The sequence below is a fragment of the Hyaena hyaena genome, unplaced genomic scaffold (genome assembly GCF_003009895.1).
Source record: "Hyaena hyaena isolate Hyena2069 unplaced genomic scaffold, ASM300989v1 scaffold_146, whole genome shotgun sequence".
Lineage (NCBI taxonomy): Eukaryota > Metazoa > Chordata > Mammalia > Carnivora > Hyaenidae > Hyaena > Hyaena hyaena.
The window spans coordinates 1,219,765-1,241,677 of NW_024080778.1; the positions used below are offsets into that span (position 1 = coordinate 1,219,765).

At 35.6% G+C, this 21,913-nt stretch overlaps 1 protein-coding gene across 2 annotated transcripts in view; it reads left to right on the forward strand.

Moving 5' to 3' along the window:
• Positions 1-21,913, forward strand: part of COL25A1 (collagen type XXV alpha 1 chain) — a 455,910-nt gene that overhangs the window by 301,550 nt on the left and 132,447 nt on the right. For both annotated transcript variants that reach the window (XM_039238752.1, XM_039238753.1), the window contains exons 6-7: positions 4,970-4,996; positions 5,143-5,169. In XM_039238752.1, the coding sequence (XP_039094683.1) occupies positions 4,970-4,996; positions 5,143-5,169 (54 nt within the window). The remainder of the gene's footprint in view (positions 1-4,969; positions 4,997-5,142; positions 5,170-21,913) is intronic.

The window sequence follows — 21,913 nt, forward strand, 5'->3', positions numbered from 1 at the left end:
TAAATAAATAAATAAATAAAACCTAAAAAAACAAAATAAAATAAAATAAAATTTATATAATTAGAGCTCATAACATAAAACTAATTAGAAATAATTATTTCAAATATTCTTATTTACTTATTTAAGGGGACAGCATAAAAGATCATACTCCAGCATTCCAGACCAGAACAGAAAGACAAGAATTCCAAAAGAAGACTTACATAGCCTTATATAATGGCTCACTATTCCCTTATTTTCACTTCTAATTTTAACATATTTACTTACCATTGACCTCAACCGGTCTTAGCAAAAAAGTTTTACTTTCTTTTTTTTAATTAAAAAATATTTTTAATGTTTATTAACTTTTGATAGAGACAGAGCATGAGGTGGGAGGGACAGAAAGGGAGACAAAGAATCTGACGCAGGCTCCAGGCTCTGAGCTTTCAGCACAGAGCCCAACACAGGGCTTGAACTCCTTAACTGCGAGATCATAACCTAAGCCAAAGTCAGGCACTCAACCGACTGAGCCACCCAGGCGCCCCTTGCATTCAAATAGTTACCAATCAGACACTGATATTGATACCTGAACAACAAATATGTCCATTAACTATTAAATTGTTAGCTTCGCAGCTGGAAGCAACAAAATGCCATTGTAAAATACACTATAATTAAGATAATTCATTAATTTTTATTTTTGTCTATCCTTTTTGTTAATACCAGTGAAGTTTTTTTTTTTTTTTAACTCTAAAAGCAAAATAGCCTATATATTGACCCAACTTTACTTTTGGAAGTTAGTAATCAAAGAAACTTTCTTTTCATTTGTAATGTTTTGACCTAGAAAAGAACCATGGCTCTCAAATTTTGAAATACTATCTGGGGTTACTATGATTGTCCACGTTTTTCTTCAAATTCAATCCATATTTGCAGTGAAGAGGATCCAATTCAGAAAAGAAGAGTGGGATTTCAGTCAGAGCAGAAGAAAACACCTGCCATTAATCCCACGAGCACAAGTGGGGTCTGGAGTGTCCGAAGCAGCCACCACAGCTGTGAATAGAGGTTGACCTCTGCTTCAGTTCTGTCTTGAGCCGGCAGGTGCCAGGACGCCATTCTGTCTGCTCTGAAACATCCCCTTTGGAAGTAACAATATTTATTGCTCAATTGTGAATGCAAATTTTTATGTGTTCATGAATTAAGGATCCTTATGTATGGCAAGCTCTCAAAGAGCTCTAGTTGACACATGTGGCTTTGGCATTAATAATTGGACTTTGGGAGGGCGGGGGAAGCCATCTTTGTTCCCCACTGTAAAATTGTTATAGAAAATCTTTGACCTCAAGCATACCATATAACCTAATAAAGTGCCTTTAGAGGACTGGTACGATGAGGCGCTTGGCCTCTAAAATCTCACCAGCAAAATCTCTATAGACATTTGACAAATGCATATAACAATCAAAATTGAGGTAAATAACATAGAATTTAAATCAAGACTAGAACCTCCCCTGTATTCCTGAAACATGATGGTAGGTATCCTTTCATTCTCGTTTTGGGTTTCCTATGCCCCACCAAAAATAAAACTCTGCTTGCAGAGCTTTAGGGAACATTTTATGTGTGTTAAAAATGACCAAAAAAATTCTTTAAACTTAATTTTGCAAAGGTAGACACACAGTCTATACCAATTACTCACTACTTAATTCCCCAAAAACATTAATAAAATAGTAAAATTTTACTGAAAACATAAAGAAAAATAATTTTCTTGGTTTCTCTTTGTTTTTAATGGCAAAATTACTTGGGGGGTAAGAGAGACAAGAGTATGTTTCATTGATTCCATTATCTTAGCTCCATCTCTTCCTCCCTGACCCTCCACAATTCTTCTTTTTCTCATTTCAAGCTTGAGATCTTGGGGCCAACTGCCCAGGACACTGTGGGAAATTCAATTGGAAGGCATTTCAGACGGCACCTGTTGAAGGCAGGCACATGGTCATCATTCTTTATGAGAATCTGGTTCTAGAGCTATGTCTTATCATCCTTATCATCCTAACCTATCATCACACAGACTAGGCTAAAGTCCTGGCTAACTCACTTGCAAGAGACCTAACCTTGATAATCTTTGAGTTTTATTTTTGGCATCTATATCATAATGCTTTCTTCACTGGAGAGGAAGAAGATTAAATACAGTAACAGATGAAAGTTTTTTGTTGATGGCAAAATATATAAACCATAAGATGTTATATTATTGTTATTATTGATTTCATGATAACCTCACAACTGTTTCCAGAAGTGTCACGACTGAGAGTAAGAACTTGGTACAATTTCTCTGTAGCTGATACTTAGCAGGAGCTATTTTAGTAGCGGAGTATTCCTACATTTTCACCTGAAGTGACATACGAGTCTCTACCAACACGTAAGAAGAGGTACTTTGCTAGCACCTTGGATGTGCTTTTGGTGTAGACTCATCCTTGTCTCCCAGCCCTGCTAAAGGTGAAGACGAGAGATTGAAAGTAACTCTGAAATGCACGAATTCCTCAAGGGCCCTGAAACATGACTTCATCTTTAAGAGCTAGGGAGGAAGAGTTTTAATGCCTTCAGAATTAGTATTTCCTGCTGGTATTTTTGCTCAAAGGTAAAGAAATTCTCTGTGTGGCTTAGGGATAGATAGCTGCCCAACAAAATAGAATATCCTACAAAAGCCACATCTATATGATTATCTGGTTTATGACAAAGGTGACACTGTACTACAATGGGGAAAAGATGCGTTTTCAATAAATGGTGGTGGGTAAATTTGATATTCACATTGGAGAAAAAAGCATCTTGACTTTGACCTCACATCATGCTCAAAATCAGTTCCCCATGAATTCAGATCTGAGTGTGAAAAATAAAGTAATAAAGCTTCTATTTTTTATTTTATTTAGTTGTTTTTTTTTCCTTCAATTTGGGCATGGTGCCATCCCTAACAATAAGTTTATCACGCAGTGTTATGTTAGTTTCAGGTGTACAATATAGGGATTCAACAATTCTGTGCATTACTCAGTGCTCATCATAGGTGTACTCTTAATTCCCTTCACCTATTTCACCCATCTCCCCTACCCACCCACCCCCACACACCTCTCTGGCAACCACCAACTTATTTTCTATAGTTAAGAGTCTGGTTTTTTATTTGTCTGTTTTTTCTTTGTTAGTTTTATTTCTTTTTTTAGGTTTATTTATTTATTTTGAGAGAGAGCAAGAGAGTGAGTGCCAGCAAAGAGTGGCAGAGAGAGAGGGACAGAGAGACAATCCCAAGCAGGCTCTGCACTGCCAGCACAGAGCCTGATGTGGGGCTTCATCTCATTAACTGTAAGATCATGACTTGAGCCAAAACCAAGAGTTGGATGCTTAACCAACTGAACCACCCAGGCACCCTGTTAGTTTTGTTTCTTAAATGCCACATATGAGTGAAATCATGTGGTATTTGTCTTTCTCTGTCTGACTTATTTCACTTAGCATCATATCCTCTAGATCTATCCATGTTGTTGCAAATGGGAAGATTTCATTATTTTTTATAGCTGAGGAATATTCCATCTCTTTATTGCTTATCTTAATTTAAAAAATTTTTAAATTCTACTATAGTTAACATACAGTGTTCTATTAGTTTCGATGAGACTTTAGCTTTTAGAATAAACATAGAAAAACATCCTTATGCCTTCGAGTAATCCACAAAGATTTCTTAAGTGGAACACAAAAAGGGAGAATTATAAAGAGGAAAATAATGTTAAATTGAGTTTTATTAAAATTAAGAACTGCTATTCATCAAAGCTGCTGTTTAAGATAACATAAATACGACACACAGAGTGGGAGAATATATTTGCAATAACTGAAAGAAGACTCATATTCAGAATGATGTAGAGATCTCTCTCTCTCTCAATATGTATACTATATAAAGAACTCTAGCAAATCTAAAGGAAAACTCAATAGAAAAAGGGCAAAAGATGTGAATAGATACTTTATGGGTAAGGATGCAAAAATGGACAATACATGCATTAAAAGGAGTTCAACTTATTAATCACTGGAGAAGTACAAATTAAAACACTATGTGAACTACTACACCTTCCACCAGTATGTCTAAAACAAAGATGGAAAACATCAAATATTGACAATGACATAGGGAACTGAAATTCTTGTACATTGCTGATGAGTGTATATTGTTAGAACCACATTGGAAAACTGTTGTCAGTATCTACTAAAACTGAACATATTGGGTATTTTCTACAACCTAACAATTCCACTTCTAGATTTACACCCAACAGAAATGCATACAGTTTTTAATCAAAAGACATAAACTAGGATGTTTCTAGCAGCACTGTTTTCAGTAGTCAAGATCCAGAAACTCCTGGAAAAAAATGGCCATTAAGCAAATAGGAAGAACAAATAATGGTTTATGCACACAATGGAATATTGCAAAACAGTAAGAACAAATGGTCTATGGCTAAACACAAAAATACACATAAATTTTACATATACTAAGCAAAAGAGGTCAGATTCATACTGGTATAATTTCATTTACATAAAGTACAAAAACAAACTATTTTGTCAGAGGTCAGAAATAGTGGTCACTGTTGGTTGAGAGTAGTGACAAGAAAATGTCAACAGAGACCCTTTTGGATTTCCTTACCTGCACTCTACTTGCATAGGTGTGTTTAGCTTGTGAAGATTTATTCAGCATATTATGAATTCAGCATACTTATGATACATGTACTTAGTGTACTTTTCTCCGTGTGTGTGTAGTACAATGGGATAGTATATGTAATATACTGGATATATAATAATACCAGTATTAAACCATTTTCACATTGGAACCATCTTACAATTATAGTTTAAAACTCAAAATTCTCTGAGAAACCTCATTGTCAAGTATACTTACATGCCATTTGCATGAGTCTTGCAACTAACTAGCTGATCTGTTCAAGCTACAGTTTTTGTTTTTAACTTATTTAAATTTTTTTAATTTTTTTTTTAGGGCCCTCCTGGTCCAAAAGGTGATAAGGTAAGAAACTGTGTAGCTGAAACAAATTAAGTCGGTGGAAGTCCATTGGTATGATCTATGCTATGTTATATTTTGGTCTTTTTAATGAGCCTCACATACAGACTTTATGCTAAAACTATCTATCATCTCATCTTTCTACTCTACAGGGAGAACAAGGTGATCAGGGACCTCGGGTAAGTTCTATTCTTCCAATCCTGGGCAAAGAATTGGTTTTCAGCTCCAAACTTATTGAATTAAAGTAGCCCTGGCTTTATAACTGCCTTTGTATCATGGTTTAGTAATAGCTGGGAAAAATACCATACCACTTGTGAGTGAAATAGCCTTAATAATAACTAATGGGTGTATCCTGTAGCATTACATTAATTTGATACTGTAAACAAGGCACTGTATAGCAATTAGCTCTCCTGATGAAAGGCCAGAGTCACTAGTAAAAAGTCAATAGCAACCACCCATCCAATGGCTATTGGATCCTTCAGATTTGCATGCATTGTTTTGCAATATAGAAGCCATTTGGATTCCTGTTGAATTTGGCCCTTTTTCTGCAGTTAAATTTTATATGCTATTGCATAAATATGTTATATTATAGATGAAAATATTAATTCATTTTATATTTTTATTCTTCATCACAAATTTGAGTTACTTATTTGAATTTCTTATTTTTAAAGATTTTTAAGCAGATAAAAGGTGTAATATAAATTTAACATTCCAGGGAGGAGGGGCATTCTTTTATTCTTCTCAAACATGGCTTTTTTAACCATTATAACACAATGGTGAATGCTTTGTTGTTACCTTGGTAGTGCCAAGTCCTCTGCTTCACATCTGTGCCTTATTACCCAAATGTTCAGACATACTGTTCCAATGATGTAGTGGCTCCGTTCAGACATACCTCTCAATTTTCTCATGTCACAATGCACAAAAGCAAGTATTTGGTTGAAGAGTCATTTTTCACAGTGAAAAAGTGCATTTAAAACTTTCAGGTTGAAGACAGAAACTGTGAAGGTTTTTTGTAAAATGCACTGTGTGTAGATAATTATTGAATTCATTTATACTGCGGTAGGGGTTTTATTACAAAAGATGTAGCTGATGCAAACTTAAAAAGTTTGTAGCCTTATCTCCTCATGTTTATTAAATTAGATAAAGGGTATGCTATGATTTATTTTCCTTTCCATTTTTTCAGCCATTTCTTTATAGAAAATAATGATTGTGCCACAGAGCATTTCGTTTCTCATGGCAATTATTCTAGCTGATGACTAGCTTCAAGCTAAAAGCTCATGTTAATGGTCAAGGAAATTAAACATCATGATATCTGTCATGGATGTGAATGGAATAAAATTATCATTACCTTAAGTGATTAGAATATAGCCACTTGTTCTATATGTGGTGATTATTTCGCATGGCATGTCTCCATGTATGGAGTATCATTTCTTTCTACACGCAATATCAAAATCACTCAACCTGCCCTTTCTAGGTAAGGGGGAAACTGTTTCCATTCAGAGAAATCTTCTTTTGGCAAAGGAAGTGAAGGGGTGGTTCACAGCTTAGCTGTCGTCAGTATGCACGCAGTCCTCATTTTCAAAAAGGTGTGTTGGCTTTCATCGTTCTAAAAAGTGATGATTGATTATAAAGCTAGGCCAAATTTTCAGGGTGAAACCTGAAACCATGTGAAATTCACCTGGTTTCATGTTGCATTACAAACTAAGACTTGGACCAGGTTCCTTGCAAGTTTGGCCAAAGTTCATGAACTACTTTGACGAACCCAGACTGCCTTTCATAGAGATTTCAGCCAGTTTTCACACTGACTGAGGCCAAGTTTCACACGATTCAGGGGCCATTTAGCATTTCAGGTGGAAAGTGGCAAAAATGGATCCCATTTTCTCCAGGATTTTGCTTTTTATTGAAGGTATTTGGATTGAACTTATCATGCAGGATGAATCTTCATGGTTAAAAATCTAAATGTCCTGGGAAGTATATGTGAAAGGGAATGAGAACCTACCAAATTGCCTGTCTTTTTTCAGATTCCTAATTTGGAAACAAGACAGGTCACATTCAATGCTCTCTAAAAAATAAATACTACTTTCTGGTAAGAAAGTATTAGCTACTTATTAGGAAATTTATCATACAAAATAGTAAAATGAAGGCTTTATATTTCCAGAAAAATCAAAAGTAAGTTAGAACTGGAAAAGTCTTCAATAGTAAAGAAAATTAACTTTACCTGTATCCTCTGTAAGCATACTATTCCAGCTGATGCTCATGGCGACTCTCTTTTCTAAAATGTAAATCTCTATGTTTGAATACCCTGTCCATTTTTATCCTATCATAGCTTTTGAATTCAACTTTTTACCATTTGTTTCAAGCAATTTATTTATTTCTATAATTAACTTAACAATATGACCCTCCACCATTTCAGTTCTTTGTTAGCTCACCTCCTGTCTCCTTGAATATGGGTTGTTGGGTTTTTTGTCCTTTTGGTTTCCCAAATGTCCAGCAGGAATATATAAGGCCATAGCAAAAAAAAAAAAAATTAAGGTAATATAGAAATTAAGAAGGCAAAACTATTTTAAAACACTTGTACACATATTTAGCAATATACATTGAACATCTGTTATCTTCAAGCTACCATGCTTTATACTATAGAAACTATACATGAGTTTACTTTTTCTCTCTTCTACTACACCAAATTCAACCTACTATTATCTCACGTTCTTGACTACTGCAGCAGCTTTCCAAGTAATCTTGCTTCTACTCTTGACCTGTATAATCCATTTTATACACAGCAGCCAGAGAGATAATTTTCTATTGTAAATTAGATCATGTTACTCCCTGCTTTAATTCTTAGAATGAAATCCAAACCACTTTTCTTCGACTCCATTGTCTGTCAAGATTTGGTCCTTGCTCACGTCTATAACCTCATTTCACACCAGACTTCCTTTCCGCACTCTGTGGTCCAGCCACATACTCCTCTATGTGTACTTCAAACACATCACACTTACTCCTCACTTGATGACTTTCTATTTGCTGTCTTTTGGTCTTCTTGTGATTGGGTTCTCTTTATCACTGCTATTTCATCCCGAATACCTTTGTGGGGAAAACTTCCCCAAGTATCCAATCAAAATCTGAGATTATCCTATTTTGTGTATTTATTCACTTGTTTGTACTTTGCAAAGCATTCCACTCCATTTACATAAACTCCATGAGAGCAAGGACTTGGTCTATCTTGTTCATACCACCATCACCTAGAACAGTAAGGACTCAGTAAATATTTGTTGAATGTTAGAATTAAATATTATTACATCATTACTGCCCTCAAGGAGCCTATAGTTTCATGGGTGCCTGAATAAGAAAACTATGTGGTTGCATGTTTATAAGCCTTGAGTAACTGTATCAAGAAATGCTAGGTAAATGAACATTTTTTATTTTAAATAATCACTGGAGACTGGAAGTGGTGACACTTGAGCTAAGACTGGATAAATGGATAATCTTTAGAAGAGAAAGTGAAGAGGAAGATCTTACACATTCCAGATAGAAGCAATAGTACAAACTATATTACACAAGTGGGAAATGATAGGATTCATTTAAGGACAATAATATTTTATTAGCCAAGAGTATATGTTAAATATAGAAAAATTACATCATATAAGGCTGGATTTTTTTATTAAAGTTATATTACGGAATGTTTTGAATGTTTAAGTGTGAGAGGCAAAAAGGAGACAATGAATATTTTTTAGCACATTATTTTATACATAGTGCGACCAGACGCTTTGGTGTTACTACCAAATGCTCTTTCTGAAAATTTACTTGATAATGGTGTCTTGAATAAAGTGGAGTTGCAAGAGACTGAAAGGACCCAGAAACTGTCAGTCATCCAGGACAAGGTCATAAGAGCCTGGGTTATAAGGATAATGTCCAGTCCTCAGTGGAGAGGTGAACAGAGGAGATGGGCTGGCTCCATCTGCAACATTGGGTATCATTTGAGGGAAGGGGCCACACTGAGCAGAGAGCTCAGTGTCAGAAGGAGAAACTCAGCAGGGGGTGGGGCTATGTTGGTAAGCCAAAGAAGAAATTCCAAAGAAGTCACCAAAATATGGGAGAGATCTCCATGTTTTTTACGGGGCCTACCATATGAGTTTATTGTTCTCATATAATTAGGAGTTCAGAGAAAGTAGTTGATGGTATTATTTATATAATTCAATGATGTAACTATGGAAGTCTGTGAATCTCTTGGCCTTTCCTTCATGACTGTAAGAAGACTGCTTCAGGTCCAACCATGAAGCAGTAAGGAAAATATAGGAAGAGGAATCTGTATAAGAAAATGTCATTTTTCCCATGAATTTCATAGCAGACTTCAGCTCATGTCTCATTAGCCAGACTGTGTCACATAGTTACCTCACAGCTAGAAGTGAACCAGAGAGAATGGGGTTGGAAAGGAAAGTTGGGTCATGTTGTAACAGAACCAATGTGAATTTGCTCCTTGGTGAGTTATAGATAGAGACGATACCAGGTGGAGTTGTCCTACAAAGGAAACTATTTGCAGCAAATAAGGAGATTACAAGGAATAATTTCCAAAGCATGACTCCCTGAATAGGGATGAGTGGGTTCCTTTTGTTTAGGGTTAGGATAAATATTCAGAAAGGAGAGATTTGTCATTTCATGTAAAGGTGGGCATAAGTTTCAGCAGGCATACTTAGAAACCATGTCTAGGGGCGCCTGGGTGGCTTAGTCAGTTGAGCGTCCGACTTTCGCTTAGGTCATGATCTCACGGTTCGTGGGTTCGAGCCCCGCGTCGGGCTCTGTGCTGACAGCAAGCTCAGAGCCTGGAGACTGTTTCAAAATATGAATCACACTCTCTCTGACCCTCCCCTGCTCACGCTATCTCTCTCTCTCCTAGAAATAAATAAAACATTAAAAAAAAAAAAAAAGAAACCATGTCTATACATGCATCATATAGTGTGATAATGAAACTTGTGCTCCTCCTTGGGCAGAGAATTTTAACATTATAATGAGGTAGTGAGTGGTACTATTGGGGAAGGAAAAGGGGCTATGGGAATGTTCTAACAGCCAGTGTAAATTGGATGGAGCCTTGAGCTCTTTATTTCTGCAGGGTTTTGCTTGAATGCAGAGTCTTGCTTGTTCAGAGGCTGACACCATATCAGTTGATGGTGAGTCCCAGTATCTGTGGAGACCACTAGTGGATTTGTTAGCGGAGTCTGAAAAGACACAATAGCTGATTAGGGAGAAACAGTTCTCTGAAAAACAAGGGTTAGCCTTTCCGCTAGTTCCAAGTTCATTAACCCTATGTGGCACAGTCTCACTCTCAACAGTAGGGTTTGCCATAAGTGCCAAACAAAAACTTGGACAAAGAAGGAAAACCAGGGATGACACTAGTAGAGGAGAAATTAATAAGAGAGAAGTCTTCAAGCATAAGGTGAGAGATGAATTCAATCTATATTAGATTTACATCCAAAATCTGTGACCATTGGTGACTTGTGGGCAAGATCAAATTAAAAAAAAAAAAAGCAGTCAGGGAATAAGACAGGAAGATACTGAGGTATCTTCAGCACAAGTCTTTTATTTAGATATAGAGGCTGTTGTTGAAAAAGGACACAAAGATAGGGCTAGAGTTTCTGGCTTAATAAAATTGGTCAGAAGACAGAAGTATAAATAAGTTGAATTTTAGTTATGTTGAGTTTGCGATCTTGATGGATTATTTTGCTGGAATAATGTAGCAAGCAGTTAGAAGCATGAGACTGGAAATATGAAGTGGTGCCAGAACAGTTATATAGCTGAACTGTCACAGAGTGAGAACTGAAACCATGGAAGTGGAAAAATAGTGAGTGAAGTAGTGAAGTGAGTGAAGGGCACCTGACTGGGTCAGTCAGTTAAGTGTCTGACTCTTGATACTGGCTCAGGTCATGATCTTGGCGGTATTGAGATGGAGCCCTGCGTTGGGCTCTGTGCTGACAGCTTGAAATTGGAACCTGCTTGGGATTCTCTCTCTCTCTCTCTCCCCTCCCCCCCCACTTGCCCTGTCCCTCTGTCTCTCTCAACACTAAATAAATAAAGTTAAAAAAAAAAAAGAAGAAATATCCACATTTAGGAGCACCTGGGTGGCTTAACTGAGGTCTTACTCTTGGGATCGTGGGTTTGAGCCCTGTGGTGGGCTCTGCACTGGGCATGAAGCCTACAAGAAAGAAAGGAAAGAAAGAAAGAAGGAAAGAAGGAAGGAAGGAAGGAGAGAAGGAGAGAAAGAAAGAAAGAAAGAAAGAAAGAAAGAAAGAAAGAAAGAAAGAAAGAAAGAAAGGGAGGAAGAAAGAAAGAGAAGAGTGGGAGGGAGGAAGAAAGGAAGAAAGAAATACCCACATTTAAAGAGTGGGACAAAGAAGGAGAATCAGAAAAGAGAGTGAGAATTCAAAGGCAAAAGCAAGACACTACTATGTTTTAACACTATAGGAGGAACTACTTAAAAAAAAAAGTGCCCAATGGAATGCTCTTAATAAAAGGAAAGCCACAGGGATGAGGTCTATGAAAACCCTTTGATCTTAGTGTTCTGGAGTCCACAGATATTAAGGGAGTACATTTTGTTAAGCAGTGGAAGTCAGATTTCAAGACATTAAAAAGTAAATGATAGGAAAGTTGACTATCTTTGAATACTGTTGATGGCATATGATTTAATGCAGAAGAAAGTGGGCTAACCTTTTTGGCATGAGCTTTCTGTCAGTATATGTTGAATCAATTTTGAGCTTACAATTTTAGGTATAATATAGCAACCATAGATATCATTTGGTTTTATTCTATAAGACACCGAGTGTTAGATTTCCACAGATGAATGCATCCTGACATTAGAATTGCACTTTCTTCCTTGCTTCCTGGGGAGATGTCATTACAGATTTGCCATTAATCTTCAATACATTTGTGCAAACATCGCTATTCAGCAGTGAGGCCTTTGGGCTATATGGTGGGGCTGGTGCTTTTTCTGTGCTATCAGTCACTAAGTCTGTGCTCTCTTTTCTTCATTTCATCCCCCTAAGTTTGTATTATAGAGTTCTGAGGCTATGACATTACCTTGTATTGAAGCAAAGGTTGGAGACCTGCTGTAAGAAAGTGGAAGGACATCCCTAGACTGAACAAACATTGGGCCAGGATCAGGAAGTAATATTTCATGCATCATAATTATAATTGCTAATTACTTAGCTTTAGAACTTGCTGAACACCTTTCTAGGCAAGTTGAACACATCATACCTAAGTCTTACTACACTTCAGCAAGGTAGGATAAAGGAAGGGAAGAAAGGTAGGAAAAGTGTATGCAGAGAATTTGAGATGATTCCATCCACATGGGCTGGGGTCAGGCTGGACAGAGACCAAATTCTAACTCCACCACTATCTGTCCCTATGGTTATAAGAAGCATTAAATAAAATAATGTATAAAAAATCTATAACAAGTCCTCAACAAATCACAGATGATCATTCTATCTATATATTGCATAAAGAATCTAGGGTGAGGTAACTTGCCCAAATTCACATAATTTGTAGGTGGCAGAAAAATAGATTCCCACCCAGCCCTCTTGGCTCCTGGTTTATATCTTTCACAGTGGATCTGCCTGCTCCCCTATCAACAGGTGGTTGTTATAGTCATCAACCTCGATGTGAAACAACAGGGATTACAAAAATATCTACGGCTCAAATAATAACACCAATAATAATGATAAAGTAATTTTATTGATCTCTTAAAATACACCAACCATTTTATGAAGACATATCTTATTTCAATGGCCCTATGAAATAGTTGCTTCATTTTTTCCATTTAATAGATGAGAAAATCATGATTTAGAAAGTTTAAATATTTTGTCCAGGATTATTAATAGAGTCAGTCAGTGGCAGAGCCAGGATTTGAGGCTAAGTACTTACAGATTACATTTTCCATAATTTTCTCATTTATCCTCAAAAGTAACTCTATGAGTTAGTAGCATGAATAATAATGTCACCCTTTTTTTCTGATGAGGATTAGCTCAAGAAGGTTAAATGACTTGTCCAAGTTCTTTCACACACATGGGCCAAAAGATGATTCTGGGAGTCAAACCCAGATTTTAAGTTCTGTTCGCTATCCACGATAGCAAGCTGTCTTCACATGGCTGCTAGGACATTTTCAACCTTCAACTTGTGAATGAGAGTGAAAAATCTGGGCAACACAATTGCAATGAGGAGCATCTTTTTCCTTGCCATCAGTCTTTACAATTGATGCACTGTTGGCTCTTAGAAAACAAATGAATGAGTGGACCGCCCATATCTGTACCCTAGAGCTTCATTCAATATAAGAGGGCAGGGCAATGCTGGTCCTCAGGCAAGGGACATCAGAATATCCAGTTACCTACTTATAATATGATTTTTCTTCACAGCTCAATGGCACTAGTTTGAAAATTAGGTCAAGATTCTGGTATATTTGTTATTAGTAATGTTTTTCTTTAGGATAAATAGATGAATGAAGTCTGTTTTCTGCTCTTCATAATGCTGTGTTCACATGTTTACAAGGTATTTTGTTGATTCTTTTATTCTGAGCCTCTCTGCAAAAGATTGCATTGTATTTCTTCATCAGTCACAGAAACTGAATGTCAAGTGTAAAAGACTCAAGACTTTCAAGGCTTTTCCCATTGTTGTCTGCACCCATTACTACTACCACCATCACTCTTCAAAGAGGACTTCTTGTTTGCCCAGTTCTTGCAGGCTGCTGCCCTTGTCATGAACCACAGCCCTGGGAATCACAATGGTACTCAAGGCTTTGATGTTAATGTCTCATATTTCTTTTTTCTATCTTAGTGACTTAAAAGCATATTTTAAAAAATAAGCAAAACTGTTTTAGTGTGTAATACTGCCTTTTACATTAGGGTTCTATGTTGCTCTGAAATTGTGGCAAATTTCTTAATCAAACTTGGGCAGTAAGATGAACAAACATCATGAAGTTATCTTTTGACTATATATTAATCTTCTAATCAGTTGGCTACCATCACCTTGCCAAGTAACACAGAGGCCTGATAAGTAAAGATTTAGTGGTTATTGGTCTCAATATCATCAGCCAACAGCTGGTTTTAAATGAGTCCTGAGCTCTCACAGTTTCAGTAAGCCACCCAAGAGCTCCATTTAACTATTTTCATAAAATTCATTCTCTTCCCAGTGTATTCAAGTAAATTTTCATAACAGCTGGGACTATGCAAAACTGATAGCATCTTAAAAACATCTTCAGCAAGACAGATTAAGTTCCAGAAAAGGAAAGCATTTAGAAGTTTATTTTATTATCTTAACCTTTGTTGACTTGAATGATTAAACAGATTCTTTGGCTCTGCTAAAACATTTAGGCCTGGATATTAATTTGATGTCCTTATTTACTTAACCCTTGCCTTTCTCTTCAGCCCTAATGAATACACTACTCATTTGGTACTGAATGTATTGCCTGTGAAAAGGGAAGGGATATAACACAATGGAAAGAAATAAATTGTGAGAAAATTGTTTTAATGCTTTCCAGATTCCACAGAAGTGGGCATGGAAACAGAAAGTTCGTTAAAATTTGCAAATGTTCTTGTTGTATTTTTTATAATTAGAGTTCTCCTTTGAGGGTTCTCTGTCACACTTCAAACCACTAAGTGCTGGTATTGAATTAAACCTAGAAACATTTGTAAATGTGTCCTAATCCGGGTCAATTTGAAAAAATAAATTATTTTTGTAGACAATTGTTGATATATAGGCAATATTTCCCTTGGAATTCAGTGTTGTGAATTATACCTCCAATATTGCTTATATGGCTGAGCCCATCAAATAAGAAAAAGAAAACACTTTAGGTCTTGTACATTTTTGTCTAATGTAAAAAATTATGTAAGTAAACCTATAAATGACAATCCAGTGGGGTAGATTTTTATACAAAATATTTGGAAGTAAAAGTGAACAATTTGCAAATCCTTATATTAAAACAACAATAACATAATAGCAGAAAGCTTGAGAGTTGAGCCTTTAACTGAAAATTCTATTAATGACCACAGACGTATTAAAATAAAACTCCAACCTGAGGCATATTCTTGACAAGGAATTCTGGGGAATAATGCCAGCCAGTTTATATACCCACTGAGTTTTCTTTCAGTGTTTTTAATGCAGTGACCTTCACTATAAAATAATTATTCATTCTATTTTATAAAGTAAAGGAAAGATTTCATTTGCCCATAGTCTTGTACTCATTGCTTCTATCAATTGAAGTAGTCTTCTGTTTACTTTTGTACATGATTTATTTATCTGGATATATACCTTTCGGTCTTTTCAGGCCAATGTACACCATTTCATATTTTTCTTAAAAATGAGTGAAGGAGGTAACCTGGGTGGCTCAGTCAGTTAAGTGTCTGACTTCAGCTCAGGTGATGATCTCGTAGTTTGTGGGTTCAAGTCCTGCGTCGGACTCTGGGCAGACAGCTCAGAGTCTGGAGCCTGCTTCAGATTCTGTGTCTCCCTCTCACTGCCCCTTCCCTACTCACATTCTGTCTTTGTCTCTCTTTCTCTCAAAAATAAATATAAAGAAATGAATGGAATGGAAGATTTTAAATAAAAGAGAATACATGCATATATATTTAACATTATTCCATTTATATTTTTTGTTTGAATTTTTATAAATGCTTGCAAGTATTTTCTAGATAAATTAAAGAATTCCTTGACACTGTAATGAACTTCTCTCAAGTACAAAACTAAACATATTTTATTCTTTTTGTCTTGCACATTAATTTTCACTTGAATTCAAATGTAAGAGTCTTATGCTTATTAATCCATATAATATGGAGCTGTGGTTTGCATTTATGTTTGCAACTGAAGTATATAATAAAATGTGGAGGGCAAAATAGATTTGGGGTTGATGACTTTCAATATTATATAAGGAAGAGGAAGTATGCCTTTAGGTAAATATATTAAAATCTGTATTTGAAATGGACAAATATTGAACATACTGCAGTTGGTAAATCTATGAATAATGAGCATATTGCAAATAGGAAATACAGAAACGTATCAGCAATTTGCACTAACAAAATCCAACACAATCCCCACCATTCTTTTTCCATCACTTCCAAATGCAGAATTATAGTTGCAACAAAAAATGTTAGTGAAATGGATTCACCAAATAGAAATCAAGAAAATATGAAACAGCAGGTTTTTAACGGTGCATCAGGATTTGCAGAAGGGACTAGAATACAGGACTGTGTTTTTTATTTTTCCCTTCAGAATGGGGGGGTGGGGGTGGGAATAATGGCTTATGCATTGACAGATCTTGTGTAGGGAGAACAGGTCCTGTAGGTCTGAATGAGATGGGTCTCTGGAAAGTCATTTAGTGCCAGACAGCAGCATCCTTTCATAAGCATACCTTGCACTAATGTGTCCAGCAGCTCCTTGTAGCAGACATAGCCTGTAAATCACAAGTGGCCAACAGGACTGGCTTTGTAGAAAAATAATGTCAGTATGGTGACTTTGGAGGGAGTCAGGAAGCTTTGATATTCATCTCTTAGAAGTCAGTTAAGTTTTGTTTGAAAAATGTTAATATTCAGAGAAACCTTTACTGATCACTAGTTTTTTAAAGCTTTTTCCCAAATAAGCTTTTGAATGATTTCATACACACGAGTAATAAAGATAGTAGTAAGAAGAAGAAGAAAAATAATAGCAATAATAGTAATGTAACATTATTGTTTTCATAGTCCCATATACCAAGAAAACTGGGCAATTTTATTGTGCTTTATTAGTGAGTCTAGCATGAATCTGTTAGTCAAGGAACCTCAGTGGTGGAAAAGGTGGTATCAAAATCCTCCAATGTAGCGTTCAGAATATCAAAGAAATAGTAACATAGGATATTCTTTCCAGGAGAGGAACTTTAGTTACCTGCAGACCTGAAAGGATTCATTAGAATTAAGAATGAAGGTAGAGAAATGATGGTAAGAGAGTAAGAGGGGAAGGAAATTGACGTGGCACAGTGTCGATGCTGTTTTGGCTTGAAGCCTGTATGGTGTGATGTGATGTGAAATAGAGAAACTAACTATAACCCTAGGAAGTTCAGGGGAGCAACAGGTAGTAATTCCTGCTTGTTCCTATGTCTTCAGAAGACCTTATCAGCTTGAGCTTTCTGAGTTTATTGGCAGGTAAGAAAAAAGGCTGAATGAGACACCACCAAATTTTTAATTAAGATGACATTCCATCGTATGTTGTTGTTTTTTAAATTTCTTCATTCCTTGGACCTTTTATCAGGCTTATTTTCAGAAGCTGAGTTAATCTATTTATCTAGACTATTAAAATTGTAGCCCAACCTCAAAATATCTCATCCAAGTCTTGAGCCCATTGTGACTTACAGGAGGTCATTATATTGTGAGATTTCCGGAATGGCTGAAGGGAAATTCTCTGGCTAGTGAGGTAGGAAGTACGGAATGAGGCGTGTGACTCAGGGAGCCATGTCCAAATGCAGAGCACACCAGAGAATCTTATAAAACATGCCTAGTACTAAGTTGCATAGGCTGTGTTATCTTGTCTTTTTCAAGGTTTATAAGTTGTTTCTCTCATTAAGAATTAGCAAACACTTGCCTTGTACGGAGCCAATCAATTAAAATATCACACGGTATATCACTCTATATGTAGGTGCTGTATATATATCAATTTTCATTTAGGAATTATTCTGTCTATAAAGATATTTTACATACATATACAGCATGTGTGAATATTTACTTAAAATTACAGTTGCTTATACTGTCTTTATGAACTATAGATTATTATTTACATATATAAGATCTAAATACATTCAAATGTGAACCTACTCTTTTTTATACTCTTCTATACTCTAATTCCTATTAAAAAAGATACGTAATGGCCAACAGACACATGAAAAGATGCTCAGCATCATTAATCCTCAGGGAAATGCAAATCAAAACCAAAATGAGATAATCACCTCGCACCAGTTAGAATTGCTAGCATCAAAAAGACAAGAAATAACAAGTGTTGGCGAGGATGTTGACAAAATGGAATCCTTACACAGTGTTGGTGGGAATTTAAATTGGTGCAAACACTGTGGAAAATAGTATGGAGGTTCCTCAAAAAATTAGAAATAAAAATACCAGATGATTCAGTAATTCTACTACTGGATATTTACCCAAAGAAAACAAAAATGGCAAATCAAAAAGATTTGTGCACCCCTATGCTTATTGTGGCATTATTTATGGTCGCTGAGATATGGAAGTAACCTAAGTGTTCATCAATAGATGAATGGATAAAAAAGATATGGTATATATACACAACATATTACTCAGCCATAAGAAAGAATGAAATCTTGCCATCTTTGACAACATTGATAGAGGGTCTCATACTAAGTGAAATAAGTTAGAGACAGACAAATACCATATGATTACACTTATATGTGGAATCTGAAAAACAAGATAAATGAGCAAATAACAGCAAAAAATAAGTAGACTCTTAAATATAGAGAACAAACTGGTGGTGGCCAGAGTTGGAGAGGCAGGGGGCATTGAGGGGATCTGTAAAATAGATAAAGAGGATTAAGAAAGTACAGACTTCCAGTTATAAAATAAATAAGTCACAGAGATGAAACGTATGACATCAAGAATACAGTCAATAATCTTGTAGAAAGAAAAAGAAAGAGAGAGAGAGAGGAAAGAAAGAAAGAAAGAAAGAAAGAAAGAAAGAAAGAAAGAAAGAAAGAAAGAAAGAAAGAAAGAAAGAAAGAAAAAGAGAAAGGGAGGAAGGGAGAGAGAGTGGAGGAAGGAAGGAAGGAAGGAAGGAAGGAAGGAAGGAAGGAAGGAAGGAAGGAAGGAGGGAAGGAAGGAAGGGAGGAAGGGAGGAAGGGAAGGAAGGAAGGAAGGGAAGGAGGGAGGGAAGAAGGAAGGGACAAAGGGAGAAAGGAAGAGAGAGAAAGGGAAAGAAATGATAGGCAACCTGTGAAGTTTAATTGGATTAAATTGCTTTATCTTTCTAGTTTGCCTTTCGATTCAGTGTGGCATTGCAGAATTGCTTAAAGAAAATATAAATTAACTTTTAATAATTTTATGCTTAATTTTTCTTCCTGAATGTTTTAGCCTGCAAGGAAAACTGTTCTCAATGTTCCTTTACACAGTAAGATGGAAACCATCATGGTGGCCATTCTTGACTATCACATTGAAATTTGGCTCTAACAATGTTTTGTAGTAGAATCTACTTTAATCAGTAGATTTTTCACTTAATACTAATTAATTGATTAATTTTTAGAAAAATACTTACTTTGACTTGAATATCAGAAAAGTGTGACACCTAGTTCAGAACTCAGTGCCTTTTCTTAGCTATCTTACTTCTTTATATTTCTTAGTGGTTGAAGAAGTCATAAGGTTCTAGAATTCCAGTACCAGGATTCCCTATTAGGGATATCAACTTTTTTTGATATGAAAGGAACTCATACACATTCTTTGCATTTAAAATAAGTTATTGTCACACCTTGTAACTTTTCAGTCCTGATTCTTCCTTCCTTTCACTTTATTTTTTATCCCACTAAACTGTTCTTTGAGAAAGTAAACATTGGGAAGATTGTAAATCATTAGTATAGTTTTATCAGATGTTCGAAAATCGGAAACTATTTTGTTTTTATTAGCATAGCTATTATCCATCATATGGTAAGGAGCTGCTAGCTACAACTTAACCATTTTTATTGATTTTTTAAAACATTTCTTTGATAGTATGTCTTTGTTGTTTAAAGAATTTATAATCTATATAACAATCAGTGTAACTTTGGCAATGAACACAATAGTGAGTAATATTTGAACTTTTAACTGTATGCTTTTCTTAACTGCCAAGTATGTAACAACTATGTTTAAATTGAGAACTTCACACTCTACACTCACCACTTTCATTTTCTGCTATAGATAAACATACATTATTTCAACTTTGACTAAGTGAAGTTTCCAAAGAAACTTCAATGTTGGGAAATTCCAGCATATAATATTATAAAGCTTTTTTAATAAAGCTATTTTATTGCCCTTTTTTTTTTTGCTTAGTACAAAATTACTTCTCAGTCTTAGAAACTTTTGTTTAGTAGGCATTCATAATTATTCAATAATACTAAAAAAGGAAATTAATTTTGAGGAGTTACAGGAAGAGGGGACTATCTGGAGATCTATTAGACATTTTGGATTTGTTCAGAAAATTAATGTAGAGATTTACAACTTCACCCTTCACACTTACACTTTTAGGCAGAAAAGTCAAACAAAATTGAAATAGAGAAAGCTTTTGCTATGTCACCAGCACAATGTCAGACGTTAATGCTGTAACTCTATACTGGTCTGTGGTATTACTTCCACTTTGGAGCCCTGTCTTTCTAATAAAATGTGTCAGAGAAGAATGCAAAATTTGAGTCATGGTATCTACCCAAAATTTTATATAGTAACTGTTATAATAACTCAGGATTTTTAGAATGTGTCAAATCAAATGACATGTGCCAACAGTGTTGTAGTTTGAGAAACTGTCACAATTTATACGGGATTTCTTTTTAAGGTAGAGACTAACACCCTTGGTTGTAGCAGGGGAAAAGAATTCAATGTCTTTATTTTTCCTTGGTTTTGAAATATATCCACTATTTTGTGCAACCTTCCCTCTATGTTTTGAATTAATAATTCTCATGAGGCAGATGAGAGGCTACAAACTGGTACCTTGTGGACTGGTTTCTGAGAGAGAGAAATTTTATTTGTTTTTCCCAAATTGGTTGCTAACATTTTGGTATTGGGCAATTTAATATAAAATTGTTAAATTATTTTTAATTGAAGTGTAGTTGACATACAATGTTATATTAATTGCAAGTGTATCACATAATATTTGACATTTGTATACATTATGAAATGCCCACCATGAAGTGTAGTTGCAATCTGTTACTACATGAAATGATTACAATATTATTTTTTTAGTCCTCTTGGAAAATTGGAAGATCTATAACCAGTAGGTACACATTCCTTTATAATTTCAGTTGGCTGAAGCTTAATTGAGCCTGTCTTGCTTTCGATGGACGATGCGATCCTCATTACATACAGTGACACTCAGCCTACTTCATTTATTTACATATATTGTTGTCCTTGTTGGCACTGGAGTTTGCATACCTGAATTAGATATTAAGATTATTGGAGTGCCTGGGTGGCCCAAGAGCATCTGACTCTTGATTTTGGCTCAAGTCATGATCCCAGAGTCATGCGATCGAGCCTTGTGTCAGGCTCCACACTAACAGCATAGAGTCTGCTTAGGATTGTCTCTCTCTCTCTCTCCCTCTTCCCCTGTCCCTTGCTTGCTGTCTCTCTCTCTCAAAAAAGTTATTTTGTCTCCAATATTATGATGACAAACTCCATCAAAGTATGCAGGCACACAGGTAACAAAACAACTAATGACATTTATTTTCTAGGAAGGAGGCTACATTATTCCCTTTAAGTTATATACCACCAGTTTTTAAATAACATAGAATTCTTCTTACATTGGTGATTGTCAATATATGGTACTATAGAGTTTTTTATTTAGTAACCAATCTGTTCAAAGGTTAAAATTAGTACTAGTTCATCTTGCCACTTGCCACAACATGGATGGACTTAGAGAGTATTATGCTAAATGAAATAAGTCAGACAGAGAAAGACAAATACCATATGACTTTATATATATGTGGGATTTAAAAAACAAAACAAATAAATAAACAGACAAACAGAAAGCAGAATCAGATCTATAAATACAGAGATTAAACTGATGGTAGCCAGAGATGGGGGCAAATGGCTGAAAAGAAGTAGGGGAATACAAACATCCAGTTATAGGATGAATAAGTCATGTGAGTAAAAGGTACAGCATAAGGAATAGTCAATGGTATTGTAATAGGATTGTATGATGACAGATGGTAGCTACAACTGTGTACATAGC